We start from the raw sequence: 21,153 nt of genomic DNA, 5'->3' as shown, positions 1-21,153 counted from the left end.
GCTTCCCCCTTCCTGCCGCCGGTGCCCCCCACTTCCGCCCCGCAGCCCCCTGCCAGCCCCGCCCTGGGCTTCCCCCTTCCCGCCGCCGGTGCCCCCCACTCCCGCCCCGCAGCCCCCTGCTGCCCCTCCTCCGACCCCCCCTGAGACCGGACCGGTCTTGTGGCGCCGGTTCACCCAAGCCAGGATTCGAACTCACGTCCCCAGTCCGATATAATAAAAGCCCGTTTCCCCACAGCACCCTGCTCCTCCGGGCTCTATCCTGCTCCCCCCCCCCCGACCCCGTTTCGCCCACCCCCCACCCCCAATCCCTTCCCCCGAACTCCACCGGGCTCCCTGGGCCCCGCTCCCGGCGAGAGGGCGGGGGGAGGCGGCTCAGATGCGCCGGATCTTCATCTCGCTCTTGCGGAGCGAGTAGTAGAAGCCTTTCCACTGGGCCCAGTTGAGGCCGTTGGCGTAGGAGAGGTGGGCCCCCCCCAGGTAGAAGCCGTTGAGGTTGGAGAAGTGGCAGCTTTTGAACCACCAGGCGCCGGAGGAGAGGGCCGCACAGTTTTGCACGTACAGGTCTTGGTCGCGGTCGAAGGTGGAGAACTTCTGCCCGGTGTGGTAGGACAAGGAGTCGCCTGGATGCGGGAGAGGGGACGGGTTAGACGGGGCGTCTCCATCTCGGCTGGGGGAGCGGCCGGCCGGGGACCACCCTGCCCTGGGTGGTTTTTGGCTGGCGAGAGGGTCGTTAAGGAGGGCCCCGGGGATGCCCCCCCGGCGCTCGGGGTTGCCGAGCGGCTGCGTCCGCGGGCATGGGTCCCTCTGCCTCGGTTGGCTGTGGGATTGCGCTCACAGGGCAGCGGGGATGGGGGTGGGCTGGGGCAGGGCGGGGGCGGGGGGCCGCGTCAGGGCTCTGAGTGTCGGGATGACAAGCCCCAGCACTAAGAGGCAGCCACCTCTGGGGTAGGGCAGCTGGGGAACAGCTGCACATGATGCTTTCCAGAGATGGCTCACTCGGGGCTGAGATGCAGCCACCTCTGGGGCAGGGCAGGTGGAGGTTGATTCAGAGGAGACTAACATTGACTCCCTCATCAGTGCAGGGACTCCTGGGTTCTGTCCCCAGCTCTGGGAGAGGAGTGGGGTCTAGGGGTTAGAGCGTGTGGGGGCTGGGAGCCAGGACTCCTGGGTTCTGTCCCCAGCTCTGGGAGAGGAGTGGGGTCTAGGGGTTAGAGCGTGTGGGGGCTGGGAGCCAGGACTCCTGGGTACTGTCCCCAGCTCTGGGAGAGGAGTGGGGTCTAGGGGTTAGAGCGTGTGGGGGCTGGGAGCCAGGACTCCTGGGTTCTGTCCCCAGCTCTGGGAGAGGAGTGGGGTCTAGGGGTTAGAGCGTGTGGGGGCTGGGAGCCAGGACTCCTGGGTACTGTCCCCAGCTCTGGGAGAGGAGTGGGGTCTAGGGGTTAGAGCGTGTGGGGGCTGGGAGCCAGGACTCCTGGGTTCTATCCCCGGCTCTGGGAGGGGAGTGGGGGCTAGTGGTTAGAGCGTGTGGGAGCTGCGAGCCAGGACTCCTGGGTACTGTCCCCGGCTCTGGGAGGGGAGTGGGGTCTAGGGGTTAGAGCATGTGGGGGCTGGGAGCCAGGACTCCTGGGTTCTGTCCCCAGCTCTGGGAGAGGAGTGGGGTCTAGGTGTTAGAGCATGTGGGGGCTGGGAGCCAGGACTCCTGGGTTCTGTCTCTGGCTCTGGGAGGAGAGTGGGGGCTAGTGGTTTAAATGAGGGAGGTGGGGATCAGGAACCCTGGGTTCAGTCATTGCCTGCAGGAGGGGCATGGGGTTTGGTGGGCCACATGCCTGGACAGCTGGGTTCTCTCACCTGCCCCGCCATCGGTGAAGCTCCCCACGTGCAGGGTGTAGCCGTCCTCCTCGGCGCTGATAGCATGGGGCGACAGGGAGAAATCCATGTACTTGGCCCAGGCCGTGTTGTTCTCAAAGTCCTCCAGGTCCACCCGCAGCTCGTACTTCCGCTTCAGGGTCAGGAGGTAGATGTTCTGCAGGCCTGCGGGGCAGGGCAGGGCAGGGAGCACGTGTGAGGATCCAGCAGGGAAAGAGTTAACCTGGAGGGTGTGGGAAGGGGGGTGTATGTGTATTGGGGGGCTGCTGTCCACCAGAGCATCTGGCCTGGGTGGCTTTTGGGGCTGGAACAGGGAAGCCGGGGACAAAAGAGAAGGAAGAGAATGGGAATGGGGGTGAATAGATGGAGGGGTATTTGGGGATGGATGGATGGATGAAGGAGTGTGTAGGGATGGCTGGCTGGCTGGGTGGGGGGTGTGTGGGGGGTGGATGGGTGGAGGGAGGGGTGTGTAGCTGGGGGTGGATGGATGGATAGAGGGGAGCAGGTGGGCGTGGATGGATGGATGGATAAAGAGATATGTGGGGGTGGATGGACGCATGGATGATTGGATAGAAGGGTGTGTACGTGAGGGTGGATGGATGGATGAAAAGATATGTGGGGGTGAGTGGATGGGTGGGGGTGGATGGATGAAAGGAGGTGTTTTGGGGGTGGATAGATGGATGGATAGAGGGGTGTGTGGGGGTAGATGGCTGGATGGATAGAGGGGTGTGTGGGGATGGGTGGATGGATGGGTAGAGAGGTATGGGGGTGGATGGATGGATGGTTGTGTGGGGCTGGCTGGCTGGAGGGGTGTGTAGGTGAGGGTGGGTGGATGGATGGATGAAGAGATATGTGGGGGTGGGGGGATGGGTGGGGGCATGTGGGGGTGGATGGTAGGTTAGATGAGGTGGGGGTGGACAGGCACAGAGAGATGGATGGATGGAGGGGCGGCGTGGCAGAGGCTAGGACTGGTAGGGTGGCGGGAGGTAGGCCCAGGTGGCTGTGGGGCTGGGGCCCCTGTCCCATCACCTACCCAGCCAGTATTCGCTGTCGGCCCTGCCGAACCCGAACCGATAGTCGTTCCAGCCCCGGAAGAAGCTGACCGAGCCGTTGAAGCGCTTCTGGAAGACCTGGCGGCATGATGGAGAGAGAGCGGGGTCAGACCCCCGGGGCAGGGGCTTTGGGTTAGGGCCGGCAGCACGTCCCTTATGGCCTGAAACCTCTATGGATAATGGATCTATGGGCTGAGCCAATCAGGGACAGAGCTCTCCAGTGGGGAGTGGGGCAGGGGACCCACCCGGGACTCCTGGGTTCTATCCCCGGCTCTGGGAGGGGAGAGGGGTCTGGTGGTTGGAGCGGGGCAGGGGGCACACCCCTGGCTCTTAACGATGCTACGCACCGTCCACTTCCCGTCGTCCGTGGTCATGTCGCAGTAGACCGGCACGGGGATGTTGGGGCCAGCCGGGTAGATCAGATAGACGCCGTCCGTCTCTGATCCCTGGTCGTAGACATCCTCACAGTCCAGGGGAAAGGATTCGTCCGCACACAACTTCTGCTGAGCTGCCCAGCGGAGAGAGCATTAGCCAGACCCTGCCCCTGTTCCCCGATGTGTCCTGCGCTGGGATCGAATTCTCCACCTCTGCCTCTAGCAGCCCCACATTGCTCCTCTAGGGGGCAGCAGCCGCCTCCTGGCCCTCTATGCCCCACCCAGCGACTAGCGGGTGACAGGGCAGGATACGCACAGCGGGGACCGGGCTTGGGGAGGGACTTACCTTGAGCGTTGATGGCTTGGCCATCGGTCATGGGCGCCCACGCCAGGAGGAAGAGAAGCAGTGGGAAATGGACCAGCGAGGACGCCTGTAGCAGCCGGAGAGAGAGAGACACCGAGTGAGGAAGGGACCTTCATCTAGAGTAAAAATGGGGGACCCCAGAGTCAGACCCTCTCCCTGCTCTGAGATCACGGGGTTCAGAGCCCCAGATTCCCCTCCTCCCCATAGAGATTTAATGTATAGTCCCACAAAGCTTTTGGCCTGGGAATTGGTGATGTTTGGGGGCTCACCCAGACCAGTAAGACCCTGGGACCTTTCCTCTCTGGTTCATCCCCTCCAGAAGGAGTGAAACCTGCCCCCAGGTCTCAGTCCACTTGGGTCACTCACTGCACGAAGCTTCGTCACATATACCCCTGCATCCGCGCATTGCCGTCACCCAGCTACAGAGCTCCGCACAACCCTTCGGTTCCGAACGTGACGCGCTCCCATAAAAGACCCACTGGGCATCCATTGGTGTGGTATACAAGCAGCTGACTCTGTTGCTTATTCTGGGGGGTCCTGTTCGCCCCTTGAGGTGGCTGGACTCTGACTTTCACAGAATGGCCTCACTTAAATTCACAGTTTCCAAATGTTCACTTCCCAATGGTTCATTCCCCTCCCTGCGAAAAATTGATGCTTTATTTCCCGTCGGAATTTGTCGAGCTTCAACTTCCAGCCATTGGATTGTGGTAGATCTTTCGCTGCTAGATTGAAGAGCCCATTAATAAATACCTGTTCCCGATGTCAGTATTTATGGACCGGGATCAAGTCACCCGTGGACCTTCTCTTTGCTAAGCTACATAGACGGAGCTCCTGGAGTCTCTCACTATTAAGGATGGTTTCTAAACCATTCGTCAATCCCATGGCTCTTCTCTGACCCATCCTTCTTGGATTGTGGGCTCCAGAACTGGAGTGGGCCAAACCGCACCAGGGCCAAATATAAAGGTCAAATAACTAGGGCTGTCGATTAATGGCAGTTAACTCAAGTGATTAACTCAAAAAAATGAGTTAAATGTTAAATGTGTTAAATGAATTAAAAATATCAGTTGGGATTAATCACACTGTTAAACAATAGAATACCCATTGAGCTTTATTGCATATTTTTGGATGTTTTTCTACATTTTCAAATATATTGATTTCAGTTACAATAAAGAATACAAAGTGTACAGGGCTCACTTTATATTATTATTTTTGATTACGAATATTTGCACTGTAAAAATGATAAACAAAAGAAACAGTATTTTTCCGTTCACCTCATACGAATACTGAAGTGCGATCTCTTTATCGTGAAAGAGCAATTTACAAATGTAGATTTTGTTTGTTACATAACTGCACTCAAAAACAAAGCAATGGAAAACTTCACAGCCTACAAGTCCACTCAGTCCTACTTCTTGGTCAGCCAATCGCTCAGACAAACAAGTTAGTTTCCATTGACGGGAGATAATGCTGCCGGCTTATTATTTGCAATGTCACCTGAAAGTGAGATCAGGCGTTCGCATGGCACTGTTGTAGCCGGCGTTGCAAGGTATTTACGTGCCAGATACACTAAACGTTTGTATGTCCCTTCATGCTTTGGCCACCATTCCAGAGGACATGCTTCCATGCTGATAATGCTCGTTAAAAAAATAATGCATTAATTAAATTTGTGACTGAACTCCTTGCGGGAGAGTTGTTGGTCTCCTGCTCTATTTTACCCATGAAGTATTCTGCCATATTTCATGTTAAAGCAGTCTCGGATGATGACCCAGCACACGTGGTTTGTTTTAAGAACACTTCAGATTTGACAGAAAACGCAAGGAAGGTACCAATGTGAGATTTCTAAAGATCGCTACAGCACTTGCCCCAAGGTTTAAGAATCTGAAGTGCCTTCCAAAATCAGAGAGGGACAAGGTGTGGAACAGGCTTTCAGAAGTGTTAAAAGAGCAACACTCCTATGTGGAAATTACAAAACCTGAATGACCAAAATATAGATAGATAGATAGATAGATAGATAGATAGATAGATAGATAGATAGAAGGGGGTTATGGGATAGATAGAAGGAGATTATGGGTGTAGCTAGGTAGATAGATAAAAAAGGGGGTTATGTGATAGGTAGAGAGAAGGGGATTATGGGGCTAGATAGGTAGAAAGAAGGGGGTTATGGGATAGGTAGATGGAAGGGAGTTATGGGATAGGTAGAGAGAAGGGGGTTATGGGGCTAGACATATAAAAAAAGAGGGTTATGGGATAGGTAGAGAGAAGGGGATTATGGGGCTAGACAGATAAAGAGTAGGGGGTTATGGGATAGGTAGATGGAAGGGGTTATGGGATAGGCAGATGGGAGGGGGTTATGGGATAGATAAAGAGAAGGGGGTTATAGGATAGGTAGACAAGAGGGGGTTATGGAATAGGTAGACAGAAGGGGGTAGAGAGAAGGGGGTTATGGGATAGGTAGATGGGAGGGGGTTATGGGATAGATAAAGAGAAGAGGGTTATGGGATAGGTAGATGGAAGGGGTTATGGGATAGGTAGACGCGAGGGGGTTATGGGATAGGTAGATGGGAGGGGGTTATGGGATAGGTAAATGGGAAGGGGTTATGGAATAGGTAAAGAGAAGGGGGTTATGGGATAGGTAAATGGGAAGGGATTATGGAAAGGTAAATGGGAGGGGGTTATGGGATAGATAAAGAGAAGAGGGTTATGGGATAGGTAGACGGGAGGGGGTTTTGGGATAGATAAAGAGAAGGGGGTCATGGGATAGGTAGACAGGAGGGGGTTATGGGATAGATAAAGAGAAGGGGGTTATGGGATAGGTAGACTGGAGGGGGTTATGGGATAGGTAAAGAGAAGGGGGTTATGGGATAGGTAAATGGGAAGGGGTTATGGGATAGGTAAATGGGAGAGGGTTATGGGATAGATAAAGAGAAGAGGGTTATGGGATAGGTAGACGGGAGGGGGTTATGGGATAGGTAGACAGGAGGGGGTTATGGGATAGATAAAGAGAAGAGGGTTATGGGATAGGTAGACTGGAGGGGGTTATGGGATAGGTAAAGAGAAGGGGGTTATGGGATAGGTAAATGGGAAGGGGTTATGGGATAGGTAAATGGGAGAGGGTTATGGGATAGATAAAGAGAAGAGGGTTATGGGATAGGTAGACGGGAGGGGGTTATGGGATAGGTAGCCGGGAGGGGGTCATGGGATAGGTAGACAGGAGGAGGTTATGGGATAAATAAAGAGAAGGGGGTTATGGGATAGGTAGACTGGAGGGGGTTATGGGATAGGTAAAGAGAAGGGGGCTATGGGCTAGGTAGACTGGAGGGGGTTATGGGATAGGTAAAGAGAAGGGGGTTATGGGCTAGGTAGACTGGAGGGGGTTATGGGATAGGTAAAGAGAAGGGGGCTATGGGCTAGGTAGACTGGAGGGGGTTATGGGCTAGGTAGACTGGAGGGGGTTATGGGATAGGTAAAGAGAAGGGGGCTATGGGCTAGGTAGACTGGAGGGGGTTATGGGATAGGTAAAGAGAAGGGGGTCATGGGATAGGTAGACTGGAGGGGGTTATGGGATAGGTAAAGAGAAGGGGGTTATGGGATAGGTAAAGAGAAGGGGGTCATGGGATAGGTAGACTGGAGGGGGTTATGGGATAGGTAAAGAGAAGGGGGCTATGGGCTAGGTAGACTGGAGGGGGTTATGGGCTAGGTAGACTGGAGGGGGTTATGGGATAGGTAAAGAGAAGGGGGTCATGGGATAGGTAGACTGGAGGGGGTTATGGGATAGGTAAAGAGAAGGGGGCTATGGGCTAGGTAGACTGGAGGGGGTCATGGGCTAGGTAGACTGGAGGGGGTTATGGGATAGGTAAAGAGAAGGGGGTCATGGGCTAGGTAGACTGGAGGGGGTTATGGGATAGGTAAAGAGAAGGGGGTCATGGGATAGGTAGACTGGAGGGGGTTATGGGATAGGTAAAGAGAAGGGGGTTATGGGATAGGTAAAGAGAAGGGGGTCATGGGATAGGTAGACTGGAGGGGGTTATGGGATAGGTAAAGAGAAGGGGGCTATGGGCTAGGTAGACTGGAGGGGGTTATGGGCTAGGTAGACTGGAGGGGGTTATGGGATAGGTAAAGAGAAGGGGGCTATGGGCTAGGTAGACTGAGGGGGTCATGGGCTAGGTAGACTGGAGGGGGTTATGGGCTAGGTAGACTGGAGGGGGTTATGGGATAGGTAAAGAGAAGGGGGCTATGGGCTAGGTAGACTGGAGGGGGTCATGGGATAGGTAAAGAGAAGGGGGTTATGGGATAGGTAAAGAGAAGGGGGTTATGGGATAGGTAGACTGGAGGGGGTTATGGGATAGGTAAAGAGAAGGGGGTCATGGGATAGGTAGACTGGAGGGGGTTATGGGATAGGTAAAGAGAAGGGGGTTATGGGCTAGGTAAAGAGAAGGGGGTCATGGGATAGGTAGACTGGAGGGGGTTATGGGATAGGTAAAGAGAAGGGGGCTATGGGCTAGGTAGACTGGAGGGGGTCATGGGATAGGTAGACTGGAGGGGGTTATGGGATAGGTAAAGAGAAGGGGGTTATGGGATAGGTAAAGAGAAGGGGGTCATGGGATAGGTAGACTGGAGGGGGTTATGGGCTAGGTAGACTGGAGGGGGTCATGGGATAGGTAGACTGGAGGGGGTTATGGGCTAGGTAGACTGGAGGGGGTTATGGGATAGGTAAAGAGAAGGGGGCTATGGGCTAGGTAGACTGGAGGGGGTCATGGGATAGGTAGACTGGAGGGGGTTATGGGATAGGTAAAGAGAAGGGGGCTATGGGCTAGGTAGACTGGAGGGGGTCATGGGATAGGTAAAGAGAAGGGGGTCATGGGATAGGTAAAGAGAAGGGGGCTATGGGATAGCTCGGCGGACAGACAGGGGTCCGCGTGGGGGTGGCTAGACGGAAAGGGCGAGAAGCGGGGTGGGGGGGTCTGGAGATCACGAGCTAGCCCTGGAGGGGAGGGTTGGCCGGACAAGGAGCGTTTCGAGCAGTTGCTACCAGCCAGAGCCGAGACAGACCCATCTGCCGAGGCAGAGCGCTTGTGCGATCCCACACACGGCACGGCCTGGCTCTGTTCTCAGTTAGCTCCCTCGGCCCCCTACTTTCCAGCCCGGCCCCCCCCCCAGCACCCCGGGTGCACGTTACCTCCATGGTGCTGGGTGCTTCCTGTCGTCCCAGCCCGCAGCCCCTGACTTGTCTGGCCGGAGCTGACCCGGATCACAGCTCGCTCGGCTCCCGTCTTCCCGTATTTTCCGCTCGGCTCCCCGCCCCCCAGACACCCCCAAAGGCAGGGGATCAGCTGACAGGCTATAAATCGCGGCACAGGGGCTGTGTGTAAACACACCATCTGGCAGGAAATGAAAGGGGGGGGGGGAATCGCAGCCGTGGCCTGAGCTAAGGACACCCACGCCCTCCGGGCGGCTTGGCACGAACATAGTGTTACACCGTTCACAAGCTCACGTGTGAACGGACCGGGGCCCGGGCCAGCGGGGGCGGAGACAGAGGCGCCTTTTGGGGACTGCAGGGGTCAGCTGGGAGCCCGGACTCCTGGGTTCTCTCCCAGCTCTGGGAGGGGAGTGGGGTCTAGTGGTTAGAGCAGGGGGGGCTGGGAGCCAGGACTCCTGGGTTCTCCCCCCAGCTCTGGGAGGGGAGTGGGGTCTAGTGGTTAGAGCAGGGGGGGCTGGGAGCCAGGACTCCTGGGTTCTCCCCCCAGCTCTGGGTGGGGAGTGGGGTCTAGTGGGTTACAGCAGGGGCCTAGTAGCCAGGACTCCTGGGTTCTCTCCCAGCTCTGGGAGGGCAGTGGGATTTAGTGGGTTAGAGCAGGGGGGGGCTGGGAGCCAGGACTCCTGGGTTCTCTCCCAGCTCTGGGAGGGGAGTGGGGTCTAGTGGGTTAGAGCAGGCGGGGCTGGGAGCCAGGACTCCTGGGTTCTCTCCCAGCTCTGGGAGGGGAGTGGGGACTAGTGGGGTAGAGCAGCGGGGGCGGGGCTGGGAGCTGGGACTCCTGGGTTCTCCCCCCAGCTCTGGGTGGGGAGTGGGGTCTAGTGGGTTAGAGCAGGGGGGGGCTGGGAGCCCGGACTCCTGGGTTCTCTCCCCAGTTCTGGGAGGGGAGTGGGGTCTAGTGGGTTAGAACGGGGGGGGCTGGGAGCCAGGACTCCTGGGTTCTCTCCCAGCTCTGGGAGGGAAGTGGGGTTTAGTGCATTGTGGGAGGGGGGCTGGGAGCCAGGACTCCCGGATTCTATTCGCCAAGGGAGGATACGAAAGCATAGCCCCTATAGGGTTAAACTGCCGCTCTGGTTTTAATATAGCCTTCAGCTCAACCATGAGAGTGGGCAGCGTCTGGCTTAAGGACAAGCTCACCAAGGGCTGGAAGTAACCCAGCGGTGTCCTGTCTGAACCAACCCACCCCCGCCCCTTGCCTCCCCTCCAACACCTCCGGGCCTTGCAGGGAAAGCGGAAGGGGGAAGAGGGGGGGGGGAATGTCTGTGGCTCACATCCAGATGTGAACAGCTGCACGTGTTCCCTTCTAGTACTCTTTGCATCCCCGACCCGGATCAGCAGCAGGGAACTGGCCAGGACCCAGGGGATCCTGAAGTCCCTTCTCCAGGAAGGGAATATTGGGCCAGCCCTAGAATGAGGCCTTCAGCTTGTCCCCCAGCTGCCATAAATATGCCCCACCAGGGCCCACCTCCCCCACCCCTCTTTCACACCCAGGGGCAGGATTGTCCTGGGCCCATCTGCTCCCCAACGGAGACTCCCCATCTAGGCTGCGTTGCACGCCCCATGTCTGCTTGCTCTGTATTGTGGCTACTGTGGAAACTGGACCAATGTTAAGGGCAGCCCCCAGAAACCAAAGCAGGCGTCCCCTGCCCCTCACCGCTTTTTTCTCCCGAACATCTGGAACAGACGCCTCCCAGCTGCACTTCATTTCCCTCGCTTATTAGCTCAGAGAGGCCGCATTTGGGATGAAAGGAGTTTATTGGCTTAGAGAGAAGAATCCAGGCCTGAGCGTATCCAGAATGCCTGTTGGACACGTTTAACAACATAAAAGGCTTGTGAGCCGCGGCTGGTGGCTCAGAGGTGGGCTCCGAGGGTGGAGAAACAACTCGGTTCCTCTCTATGAACAATTCACTTGGAGGTGCCAATCACGGGAGTGGTGGGCGGGACGGGGTCGCAAGAGGTCATCTCGTTCGGTCCCACCACGCTGAGGCAGGACCAAGTCAACCTAGACCCTCCCCGGCAGGTGTTTGCCCAATCTGTTCTTAAAAACCTCCAGTGATGGGGCCTCCCCCACTTCCCCAGGGAGCCCGTTCCAGCACTGAACTAGCCTTAGATCTGGAAAGTTTTTCCTGATATCCAACCCTTGCTGCAAACTGAGACAGTTCCTTTGTCCACCCCTTAGTGGAGCTGGAGGCCCAATCAATGGTGACGAGCCATTGGCTTCTCTGGCGTTCGGCTCAGACTCCTAGGCCCAGATCCTGAAAAGGTATCAAGGTGCCTAGATCCCATTGAAATTCAGCTCCCTGGAGGATCTGGGCCTTTGTTAAACAAGTGGTGAGAAGGGTCTGGATCGGCACTCAGCGAGGGAAGACTCATTTGTCCCCATTATCTTTTGCCACGTTTGGAACCTTCTGAGAACATCAATCCAAGGATGTGGAGTTTATAAACTTCATTTAAGAATGCAAACTCCCTGAGACTAATCTCTCTGGCCCAAGGGTCCCAGAAATTCTGCCTGCAGGGTCACCACGCCTTGTCCAACCAGCTAGGTCGAAGGAGTTTATGAACAGTAGTTGAGAAGGTCACGTTTCCCCACTGGCAGAGCCGTCAGAGTTTGCAACCTCCATCTGCTAAACATCTCTGGACCAAAGAAATCATACGCTCCAGAAGCAAAATATCAGAATGCTGCATTGTCTTCTGTGTGACTGAAACAAGCTACCGCATCTCTGATAGCGAAATATTCGCTCCATCAGAAGAAGAATAACCAACGGCATCAAGTCTTTGTAGATCACAAAACCGAAGGAAATTCCCAGACAAGAAAACTTTGTTAAAGCCGTAACCAATTCACTTACAAAACATCTGCAAGGCCTGAAATAGTTAAAGTAACAATAAAGTTAAATGATTGAAATACCGGGAAACTCCTACCGTTTCCACAAATACCCGTAATGCTGGCATGTTTATCGACACACCTCTATTTATCCATCAATGTCGTGTCCAGCTACCAGACGACTCCCGTATATCAAAATATCTGAATGCAAGCTCATTCACAGTTTTCAGTCGTTAGTGGAAACACCACAAAGCTACACAGATTATCTCAGTACTTAAATATCTGTGGTTTATGATTTTTAGATCTAATTCATGCGAGAAATGCCATCAATTAATCCATCGTAAATATAAACCTGCAAATATCCCCTCAAATTTATATAGGGGGTCATTCGACCTAGGGAAAGAAACTTCCACTTCAAATTGGCCATAACAGCAAAGAAAATTCTTATTCTTATGGGTTGTAACTCAGATTGCTGGTTGAAAGACGGTGGTGGTGGAAGAGGAGAATTGAAAACATTTTTATTTATTTATGTCGGTATTTTTCCTATCACTTCCCTCATCTAAATTTGCAATTTTCAACATTTGCAACTTTCAAATTTTCAGCGTTTCCAAGCTCAGGTCCCCTCTCAGTCTTTGTTTTTCTAGGCGAAAAAAGACAATCTCTCTGAATCTCTTCCCATAAGATCGGCTTCCCGGTCCCCTGACTGTCCCCAAAGACCTTTTCTGTCCCTGTCCAACTCTGAATCCCACTGTCTTTAACGTGAGTGCCCAGAACCAAGCACACCCAGAACTGAGATGAGGTCTTCCCCGGGCCTTGTCTGACGGCATTAATACCTCCCAATCGTTCCCTGGTCAAAATCAGAAATGTTGACATGTTGTCGTCAAATTAGCAACATTCAAAACATTTTTGATTAGCTTCACCCTCAGCCCAAACCTCTGCGACTCCTCCCAAGTTATCTCAACCACCCTGCAAAAACAGACGCTGATTATCGGGCCCTGTGCATTTATGACCTCTTGAAATGATCAGCAAAGGTTGTTTTGTTCCATCTTAAACTCCCTAGTCCTAAATATATACATGAAGATAGAGACCTAGAACAACTGGTTGACCCCCTCGTGCCTACGGCACCCTTGCTGTAGTTGCAGAGAAATATACACACGTTTACAGTGTTTCACAAAGTTTTTTGTCTGGGAATTTCCTTAGTTTTTAAACATTTAAAATATTTTCCCAAAGGGAATGCTAAAACCCAGGGCCTTTAGGTAGCCAACACTGGGGAGACTGGACCAGAGATATAGATTCCTTCTTCCTTTTCCTTCTAGCTTGATAGAGGAGTGGGGGAATTCTCTCTTTTTCTCTGTCCACCCCCCTTGGTTTTAAATCAGATACAGCAGGCAGGTCAAGAGCAGCAGGGTGCTGGCAACGACAGAGGCAGCCTGGCTGGGCCAGCCAGCATCAGGGTGCTTTTGCCCCTTGGGGTCTGCCACAGCACGGGATTTCCGGCCTCTGGGCTCCTTGACAAACTCCAGATTGGGGATGTATTCCCGGATCCAGCTTTGGTAGGAGGTGAGGCGACTGTAGACCCCGGGGCGGTTTTTGATGGCGCAGCCCTCGCCCCAGCTGACGACTCCGGCCAGCACCCAGACATCACCCACAATGCACGCCATAGGGCCGCCAGAGTCACCCTGCAGAGCAGAGAGAGAGCAGGGTTAGTGCCCTAGGCGGGGAACCAGGGGTTTGGGGAGGGGGTGGTCTATTCTGAGCTATGCCACAGACTTCCTTAATCTCAGTCGGGGTCTGTGCAATGCCTGGCACAAAGGGCCCCAATCTCAGTCAGGAGGCTCTGTGTAAATGGCAGCTCTGAAATGCAGCCACCTCTGGGGTGGGGCTTGGAAGGTGGATAACAGTGGCCCTGTGATGCTGCAAAGAGATTGCTTGCACAGAACCCAGGCCTTGTTGAGTAGCTGTGACCTGTTCTGGGATGGGACCCTGGGCCTATTCCCCCTGCCCCCCCACCCCAGCCTGCTCCCTGGGCTGACAGCCAGGACTCCTGGGTTCTCTCCCTAGCTCTGGGAGGGGGGGGGGAGTGGGGGCTGTGGGTTGGATCAGGGAGGGCTGGGAACCAGGACTCCTGGGTTCTCTCCCCAGCTCTGGGAGGGGAGTGGGGGCTAGTGAGTCGGAGCAGGGAGGGCTGGGAACCAGGACTCCTGGGTTCCCTCCCCGGGTCTGGGAGGGGAGTGGGGGCTAGTGGGTCAGATCAGGGAGGGCTGGGAACCAGGACTCCTGGGTTCTCTCCCCGGCTGTGGGAGGGGAGTGGAGTCTAGGGAGTTGCAGGGCTGGGGAGGAGGGGCTGGGAGCCAGGACTCCTGGGTTCTCTGGCCAGGGGGCTCACATTACAGGCATCCTTCCTGCCCTCGGCGTAACCGGCGCAGATCATGTCAGCCTGGATATTCCTGTGGGGCAGCGTGTTCTGCATGTTGGTGAGGTACAGGTTCCTGCATGTCTCGGAGTCGATGATGGGGACTCGCACCTTCTGGAGGGTCTGCGGGGAGGGCAGGTCCACTGCAAGGGGGCAGCAAGAGCTGGGGGTGAGGTGCTGGGCTCAGCCCGGCCCCCGGGGGGCAGAGCTGGACTGCCCTTCCCAGAGCACCCCGCCGTTCTGCCTTTGTCTGTTCCGGAGTTCCTTCTCCCGCGGCCCGCCCATGAAATCCAAGGCTCTTCCACGCGTTCTTCCATTCATATTCTCATTTGATCTTTCTAACCCCCCTCGAACACAGGAGTTTTCTTTCTTTCTTTCTTTCTTTCTTTCTTTCTTTCTTTCTTTCTTTCTTTCTTTCTTTCTTTCTTTCTTTCTTTCTTTCTTTCTTTCTCTTCCTTCCTACTTTACAGTTAATTTCTTTCTTTCCTTCATTTCCTTGTTCTTCCCTTCTCTATCCCTCCTGCAACCGCAGGGTTCGGTCTTCCTTTTTCCTGGCCTTTTCTCATTCTTTTGGTCTCTCGTTGCCCTCCCCTTAAGTCCAAGGCTTTTTCACTCTTTCGTTCATTGTCTCATTCTCGCTTTCTCTGCTATGCCCCCTGTCTTTCACTCGAGGGCTCCTTCGTTCATTTTTACACTCTGTCCTTCTCTGTGTGAGCTCCACCCCTCTTCCTTCCTTCTCTTTTTGTTAATGCTTCCATTCACTCTTTGTCCCCTCCTTTAACACTAGGGGTCAGACTCGCTCTTTTTATTTCATTTTCCTAATTCTTTTTCTTTCTTTCTTTCTTTCTTTCTTTCTTTCTTTCTTTCTTTCTTTCTTTCTTTCTTTCTTTCTTTCTTTCTTTCTTTCTTTCTTTCCCCCATCACTAGTCCTCCAGATCGCCTGACCCCTGGCATACCTCCCTCCCTCCCATCTTTCTGGCCCCACATTCCCCTAGACCTACCCCAAGGACCCATCCCCGCCCTGGGTGTCCCATCCTGACCTACCCCAAGAGCGCAGGTGGCCCCAGCCGGTCACCCAGCAGACTTTGCCTGGGGGGAAGCGGACGGAGGCATCCGGGAGGCAGATGGGCAGGATGTAGTTAGTGAAATTCACCCGCGTGGCCAGCTGGACCAGGGCGATGTCTCCGCTCGTGGTCTGCCCGGCGTACCTAGGGTTGGTGACGATGCGCCGGACTGGGCAGGCGCATGAGTTGGGGCCTGGGTTCGACAGCTGGTGGGCCCCCAGCACCACTCGGTACTGGGTCAGGTTCAGGACCCTGGTTCGGGGCAGAGAAACGCATCAGTGGCAGGTCAGGAGTGAGGGGCACCGGCAGGGCTGGGGGGGCAGGGCTGGGCTAGCGGGGGGGCTGCGGGTCGGGAGTGAGGGGCACCGGCAGGGCTGGGGGGGCGGGGCTGGGCTAGCAGGGGGCTGCGGGTCGGGAGTGAGGGGCCCCGGCAGGGCTGGGGGGCCCCAGGCTGGGCTGGCAGGGGGCTGGGGGTCGGGAGTGAGGGGCCCCGGCACGGCTGGGGCTCGAGAACCCCTGTACTCACTGGTAGAAGCAATGAGCAGCCGTCACCACCCATTCGTCATTGATGAGGGACGCCCCGCACATGTGGACTCCTTTCCACTGGATGCTGGCCTGCCAGGGGAACTCTCCCTCCACCGTGTCCTGCCCCTTCACGATCCGGTTCAGGTTCATTTGCGGCTTCCCGCAGACTGCAGAGAAAGGAGACATAAGGCAGGATCCTGGCCGAGATCGGCTCGCCCCGGGGTCTGCTGGGTAGGGCTGCCAACTTTCTAATCGCACAAAACGGAACACCCTCGCCCCGCCCCTTCCCAGAGGCCCCGCCCCTGCCCCGCCCCTAACCGGAGGCCCCGCCCCTGCTCACTACATTCCCCCTCTCTCCGTGGCTCGCTCTTCCCGACCCTCACTCACTTTGACTGGGCTAGAGCAGGGGGTTGGGGTGTGGGTGGGAGGGAGGGCTCTAACTGGGGCTGCGGGCTCTGGGGTGTGGCCAGAAATGAGGGGTTTAGGGTGTGAGAGGAGGTTCCCGGCTGGGGCAGGGAGTTGGGGGGCAGGCGGGGGTGAGGGCTCTGGCTGGGAGAGTGAGCTCTGGGGTGGGGCTGGGGATGAGGGGTTTGGGGTACAGGAGGGGATCCAGGCTCGGGGGTGAAGCCTAGGGATTTGGAGCGAGGGAGGGAGCTGCAGGTTGAGGCAAGGGGTTAGGGTGTGCGAGGGGCTGAGGGCTCTGGGCTGGGGGAGCAGGCTCTGGGGATGAGGGGTTTGGGGTGCCGGAGGGGTCTCTGGGTCTGGGGGGGGGCTCAGGGCTGGGGCAGGGGGTTGGCGCGTGAGGTTGAGGCAGGGGCTTACCTCGGGCGGCTCCCGGTCAGTGGCGCAGTGGGGCTAAGGCAGGCTCCCTGCCTGTCCTGGCTCCACGCTGCACCCCAGAAGTGGCCAGCAAGTCCAGCTCCTAGGCAGGAGGGCCAGGAGGCTCCCCGTGCTGCTCTCATCTGCAGGCACCGCCCCCCAGATCCCATTGGTCATGGTTCCCTGCCAATGGGAGTGGGTAGCTGGTGCTTGGGGCAGGGGCAGTGTGCAGAGCCCCGTGGTCCTCCAGCCTAGGAGCCGAACCTGCTGGCCTCTTCCACCAGGATCCCTTTTTGACCCGGCGTTCCAGTCGAAAACTGGACACCTGGCAACCTTACTGCTGGGGGGCTGGTACCGGGCGTGGGCATTGCTGAGCGTGGCTCAAGACTCACCTCCGTTTGCCTCGCTCTGTTGAGCACCTGAAATGCAAAGAGACAGGGTCAGAGGGAGAGCCACAGGGTCTGCCTCGATGCAGCAGCCTCAATCGTGATTCCACTCGGGTCTTTTCTCCCGCCCACCACCAGGGGGTGGCAGAGAGACTTGCTATGCTACCCAGTTCCACCCCAGAAGTGGCTGCATCTCAGCACCAGATGTTCATTCTTTCCTAACTTCCACCTTTCGCAGATAGCCAACTCAATAAAACATTGCCGGCCTTAAGTATTCAAAAGCACGAGCCAGGTCCCCAGGCAAGGACGAGCTCATAAAAACCAAGAGATTTTTAAAACTAATAAACTGTGGGGTTCTTTTTATTTGCCATCTGACTTTTGAATAGTTAGCTGGAGACGTTTGGGTATTTTCCCATCAACATATGCCCATTTGTCGAAACGGGAACTCTTCGTGAAACAGGGGCGGACTGGCCAAATTTCCCCAGTTGAGAACAAGTTGTTGGTGGTGGTGGTGGGGGCGGGGGGAGAAGTCTTTTGAGCCAGCCAAAAAGTTTGATTTGTACATTTTTGAACAGAAAAATTCCTGCCTCAAAGAGATTTTGATTCTGAAATTGAAGGAAATGAGCCCGGGGGGAAGAAGAGGGGGAGAAAAAAAGTTCAGAAAAAGGTGGAAATCGAAAAGAAACTTCTCAATTGACCCAGTATGGGAAAAATATTTTTTTCTGTTCCCTAATATCGTCAGGGGTTTGACGTTTGAGCCCGATTTCAGCTGAGTAAAAACTCTGGAACATATTTGAGGGGCAGGAAACCGTTTCCCACCCAGCTCTGATCTGGGCTTCTCGGAGCAATCGGCTCAGGCTCTCTGCAGACTTCAGACAGCCCCACTATGTTGGTCAGACTCCGTGCAGCTCCCTGCCTCAGATTCAGCCCCCTGTGACGGTTCTGGGATTGAGGGTCTCAGACCTAGGGCTGTTCCCCGGCTGCTCCCAGAGGCAGATCCACATTCCAAGGCCGTGATGGGATCCGAGCGGGCGCATCACAGCTGGCTTCATGTTCCCGTGTTTAATTACGGGGTGGCAATTACCCGGGATTAGGGAGAAGGAAGTGAAAGATCGAGGCAGGGAGCTCCAGCACTGTGGAATGCGGCTCTGCCTTTGTGTTGTAACAGATCTGGCGACAGGCCCGGCCCAGAGTCTCTGGGCTAGCCACACCCCGGTGTCCTTAATCCTTCCTGCCACCTCAGGTCAGACCCAGCGGCCCACCTACCCTGGTAGCCCACCCCCAACCCTGTCACCCCACATAGGACCCTAGTCCCATCTATCCTGGTATCCTGTCCCCATCCCTGTCACCCCAGATAGGACCCATAGCCCCATCTATCCTCGAATCCCGTCCCCATCCCTGCCACCCCAGATCGGACCCATAGCCCCATTATCCTGGTATCTCACCCCCATCTCTGTCACCCCAGATCAGACCCATAGGCCCATCTACTCTGGTATCCTGCCCCCATCCCTGTCACCACAGGTCAGACCCAGAAGCCCATCTACCCTGGTATCCCATCCCCATCTCTGCCACTGCAGGTCAGACCCAGGATCCCATCTAGCATGGTATCATGTCTCCTCCTTCCCACCCTGCCAGCGCCCTGAGACCCAATTACTCCATCCACACGACCCGCATTAGTGGCATTGCCCTTTGCCAGGCTTGCCCGGGCAGTGGCTCGTTAAGAATTACAGCGGTACCTCATTAGCCAATTAAACAGACCAGCTGCAGAACTCCCCCTGAGGCGTGGAGTTCTGCTGGCTGGTTGCACCCGGGGCCGGGGGCCGGGCGCTTGCGAAGATGGTGCCCACCTTATCTTCTCTGCCCGGGCTTGCTGGGGTCCCGGCAGACAGAGCTCTTCACCTGGCTCCGAGTGTGTGGTAGGTTGGGCACCAGCTGAGGGGCATGGAGGAGAGACCGATGGGAGAAATTTGTCCCCTCACATAATTCTGGAGCACTTCAGGACGGGAGAGAGGCAGGACTCCTGGGTTCTCTCCCCGGCTCTGGGAGTGGAGTGGGGTCTAGTGGCTTAGAGCCCGGGGGAGGGGTTAGGACCAGGACTCCTGGGTTCTATTCCCAGGTTTGCTAAAGATTCCCTGTGGGTAAGTCCATGCTTTGCTCTGGGGCTCAGTTTCCCTATCTATAAAATGGGGAGCATGCTTCTCTTTAGGCTGCCTTCCGCTTGTGGCAGGGACTATCTCTTCCTGTGTGTCTGTGCAGTGCCCCATGTGATGGGACTAAAATATTGGACTGAGGCATATTTGTGCCAGTTGCTTCCTTTGATTAGGAGAGAGGCTTAAAATATAGGGGGAGTGGTATGCAGAAATTGAGAGAAAGACAGCCCCCCCGGGGGCAGGGCAGCTGGGCAACAGGCCCACAAGGAGGGCTCGCTGGGGTGAAACAGCTGCACGGCGTTTGCATTTCACCAGCTTTTGACTTAAATCTGCAGGTGATTCTAAACAGGGAGGAGCTGCATAAACGAGACTGGACTTGAAACTCAGTGTAAAGGTTGCCACCAAAAGACGAAACAGGCCAGAGAAATAACTAAATGTGAAACGAGCCACCCTAGAGCACGCTTGATATTGATACAGATTGAGGACACTTATTACGAGTGAACCCATTTTGGTGCCAAAATAAGAAAAAGATACTTTTGGGAGGCATTATTTTAACCAAAATCATGCTGCATTTTTGCACAAACCATTTGTTGTCGCCCAGATTATGGCATTTTTGGATCCACCTACGTTTTCAGCTCAAACGTTTGCCACCGAGCGTAGTATTTTTGGACAAATCTTGGCTTCTTTTCCCCACTAAATGTCTTTGATTTGTGCATTTTTGGACCGGGTCCTCTTTCAACCACAAGGTTTGTGCCTTTGACCCCAAAACGTTTGACCCAGATTTCAGTTGGTGTTTTAGACAAGTTACTGCTTTTCCCCCAAAACAACCATTTTTCTGAGCAGTTCCCCTTTCAATCCCAATTGCTGTTATCCAAATTTTCGTATTTCCGGGCAGATTTTTCTGGGAAAATATCTTCCAACACAGATTTTTGCATTTTAAAACTTTTTTTTACACTGATTTTTCTGTTTTTTCCCTCCAGAAATGTTTGTTCTGCCCAGAGCTTGGCAGTTTTTAACCCAGACCGTGGCAGTTTTGGGATCACAAGGTTTTTTTAAGTGCAGGTTTTTCCATCACAAGTTACTTGACCCGGCGTTTTGCAGTTTTTTGACCACAACATTTTAACAACCCAGACACTGCAAATTGATGGCAATTTTGCAACCAGTGATTGATGCTGACCCAGCGTCAGAACAAGGATAACAGACTCACCAGGACCCTGACTCTCTAGACCTTCAGCCAAGGCAGTACGTTAGTTAGACCAACTGCCCCAGCAACAACACTTAACAGGGAGCTGCAGATTTGCCACAGTGCAGGGAATACTTTAGCTGCAATGGACACATCCCACCCTTTACTCACAGAACTATGAATGGAATCCAAGAGTCCTCACTCCCAGCCCCCCTGCTCTAACCACTAGACCCCACTCTCCTTCCCAGAGCCAGGTATAGAACCCAGGAATCCTGGCTCCCAGCATCCCAGCGCTAGCCCATGAGACTCCCCTCCCAGAGCTGGGGATAGAGCCCAGGAGTCCTGGGTCCCCCCTCCAGGCCACTAGACCCTACTCCCCTCCCAGTGTGGCAGATAGAACCCAGGAGTCCTGCCTCTCCCCTCCCCACTCCTTCTCTGTAGGCAGATCACTCAGACCGATGGACTTTCTTACCCATCAGCACAATGAGCAGGAGCAGACATCCCATTCTCCTTGCCCAGCTCAGCCCGCTGGCCTTGGTTCGCCGCTCCTCCATACTCTCGTTAGCAGCACCGATCACTAAACCCAAAGGGGATCCCAAAGCTCCCAGAGAGAGGCAGCCAGGCCACCTGGCGATGCACGCAGCCAGGAAAGGGTGTGCATCCCAACACGATTTATATCCAGCCAGTTAGTCTGCCTAGAATGTTGACCAACGGGTTCAGCAGATGTTGGCACATGTCCCGCCTTCTTCCCAAGCATCCCTATTGCCGCTTGCCAGATATGAACCAGCTGTTCCCTAAGTTCTCCTCACCTGCTCTTCCCCCTTCCCCGGACTCCCTCCTTTGCTGCTGCTGGCACCCCCAGGTGACCCCAGTGTGTAGGTTGAGGTGCCA

The 21,153-nt window shown here is 55.2% G+C and overlaps 2 protein-coding genes across 2 annotated transcripts; both read right to left on the bottom strand.

Moving 5' to 3' along the window:
- Window positions 1-300: 300 nt before the first annotated feature.
- On the bottom strand, window positions 301-9,036 carry MFAP4 (microfibril associated protein 4). The gene is made up of 6 exons (XM_084632438.1): window positions 8,827-9,036; window positions 3,636-3,720; window positions 3,263-3,423; window positions 2,897-2,993; window positions 1,846-2,028; window positions 301-620 (listed from the first exon to the last, which is right to left on the bottom strand). The coding sequence occupies exons 1-6, from the start codon at window positions 8,830-8,832 to the stop codon at window positions 373-375; spliced, it is 780 nt and encodes a 259-aa protein (XP_084488564.1). The 5' UTR covers window positions 8,833-9,036; the 3' UTR covers window positions 301-372.
- A 1,548-nt stretch (window positions 9,037-10,584) lies between these two features.
- LOC311522108 (serine protease 27-like) lies at window positions 10,585-20,870 on the bottom strand. Its single transcript, XM_084631066.1, has 6 exons — window positions 20,735-20,870; window positions 16,936-16,962; window positions 15,726-15,891; window positions 15,180-15,451; window positions 14,109-14,278; window positions 10,585-13,401 (listed from the first exon to the last, which is right to left on the bottom strand). Exons 1-6 carry the CDS (start codon window positions 20,814-20,816, stop codon window positions 13,093-13,095), a joined length of 1,026 nt encoding a protein of 341 aa, XP_084487192.1. The 5' UTR covers window positions 20,817-20,870; the 3' UTR covers window positions 10,585-13,092.
- Window positions 20,871-21,153: the final 283 nt, after the last annotated feature.

This window comes from Lepidochelys olivacea (genome assembly GCF_965140295.1).
Source record: "Lepidochelys olivacea isolate rLepOli2 genome assembly, chromosome: 6".
Taxonomy (NCBI): Eukaryota; Metazoa; Chordata; order Testudines; family Cheloniidae; genus Lepidochelys; species Lepidochelys olivacea.
This window is presented reverse-complemented; position numbering and strand designations above follow the sequence as displayed.

Bases quoted from the DNA above. Each gene is read 5' to 3' on its own strand.
- MFAP4 (XM_084632438.1), bottom strand. The intron at 2,994-3,262 runs GTGCGTAGCATC...TCATGCCGCCAG, and splicing joins CGGACGACGGGAAGTGGACG to GTCTTCCAGAAGCGCTTCAA. The intron at 621-1,845 runs GTGAGAGAACCC...TCCCGCATCCAG, and splicing joins CTTCACCGATGGCGGGGCAG to GCGACTCCTTGTCCTACCAC.
- LOC311522108 (XM_084631066.1), bottom strand. From the start codon at position 20,816: ATGGAGGAGCGGCGAACCAAGGCCAGCGGGCTGAGCTGGGCAAGGAGA. The intron at 15,452-15,725 runs GTGAGTACAGGG...GCCCCGAACCAG, and splicing joins GCTGCTCATTGCTTCTACCA to GGTCCTGAACCTGACCCAGT. The intron at 13,402-14,108 runs GTGAGCCCCCTG...TCTGCTCTGCAG, and splicing joins GCAGGAAGGATGCCTGTAAT to GGTGACTCTGGCGGCCCTAT.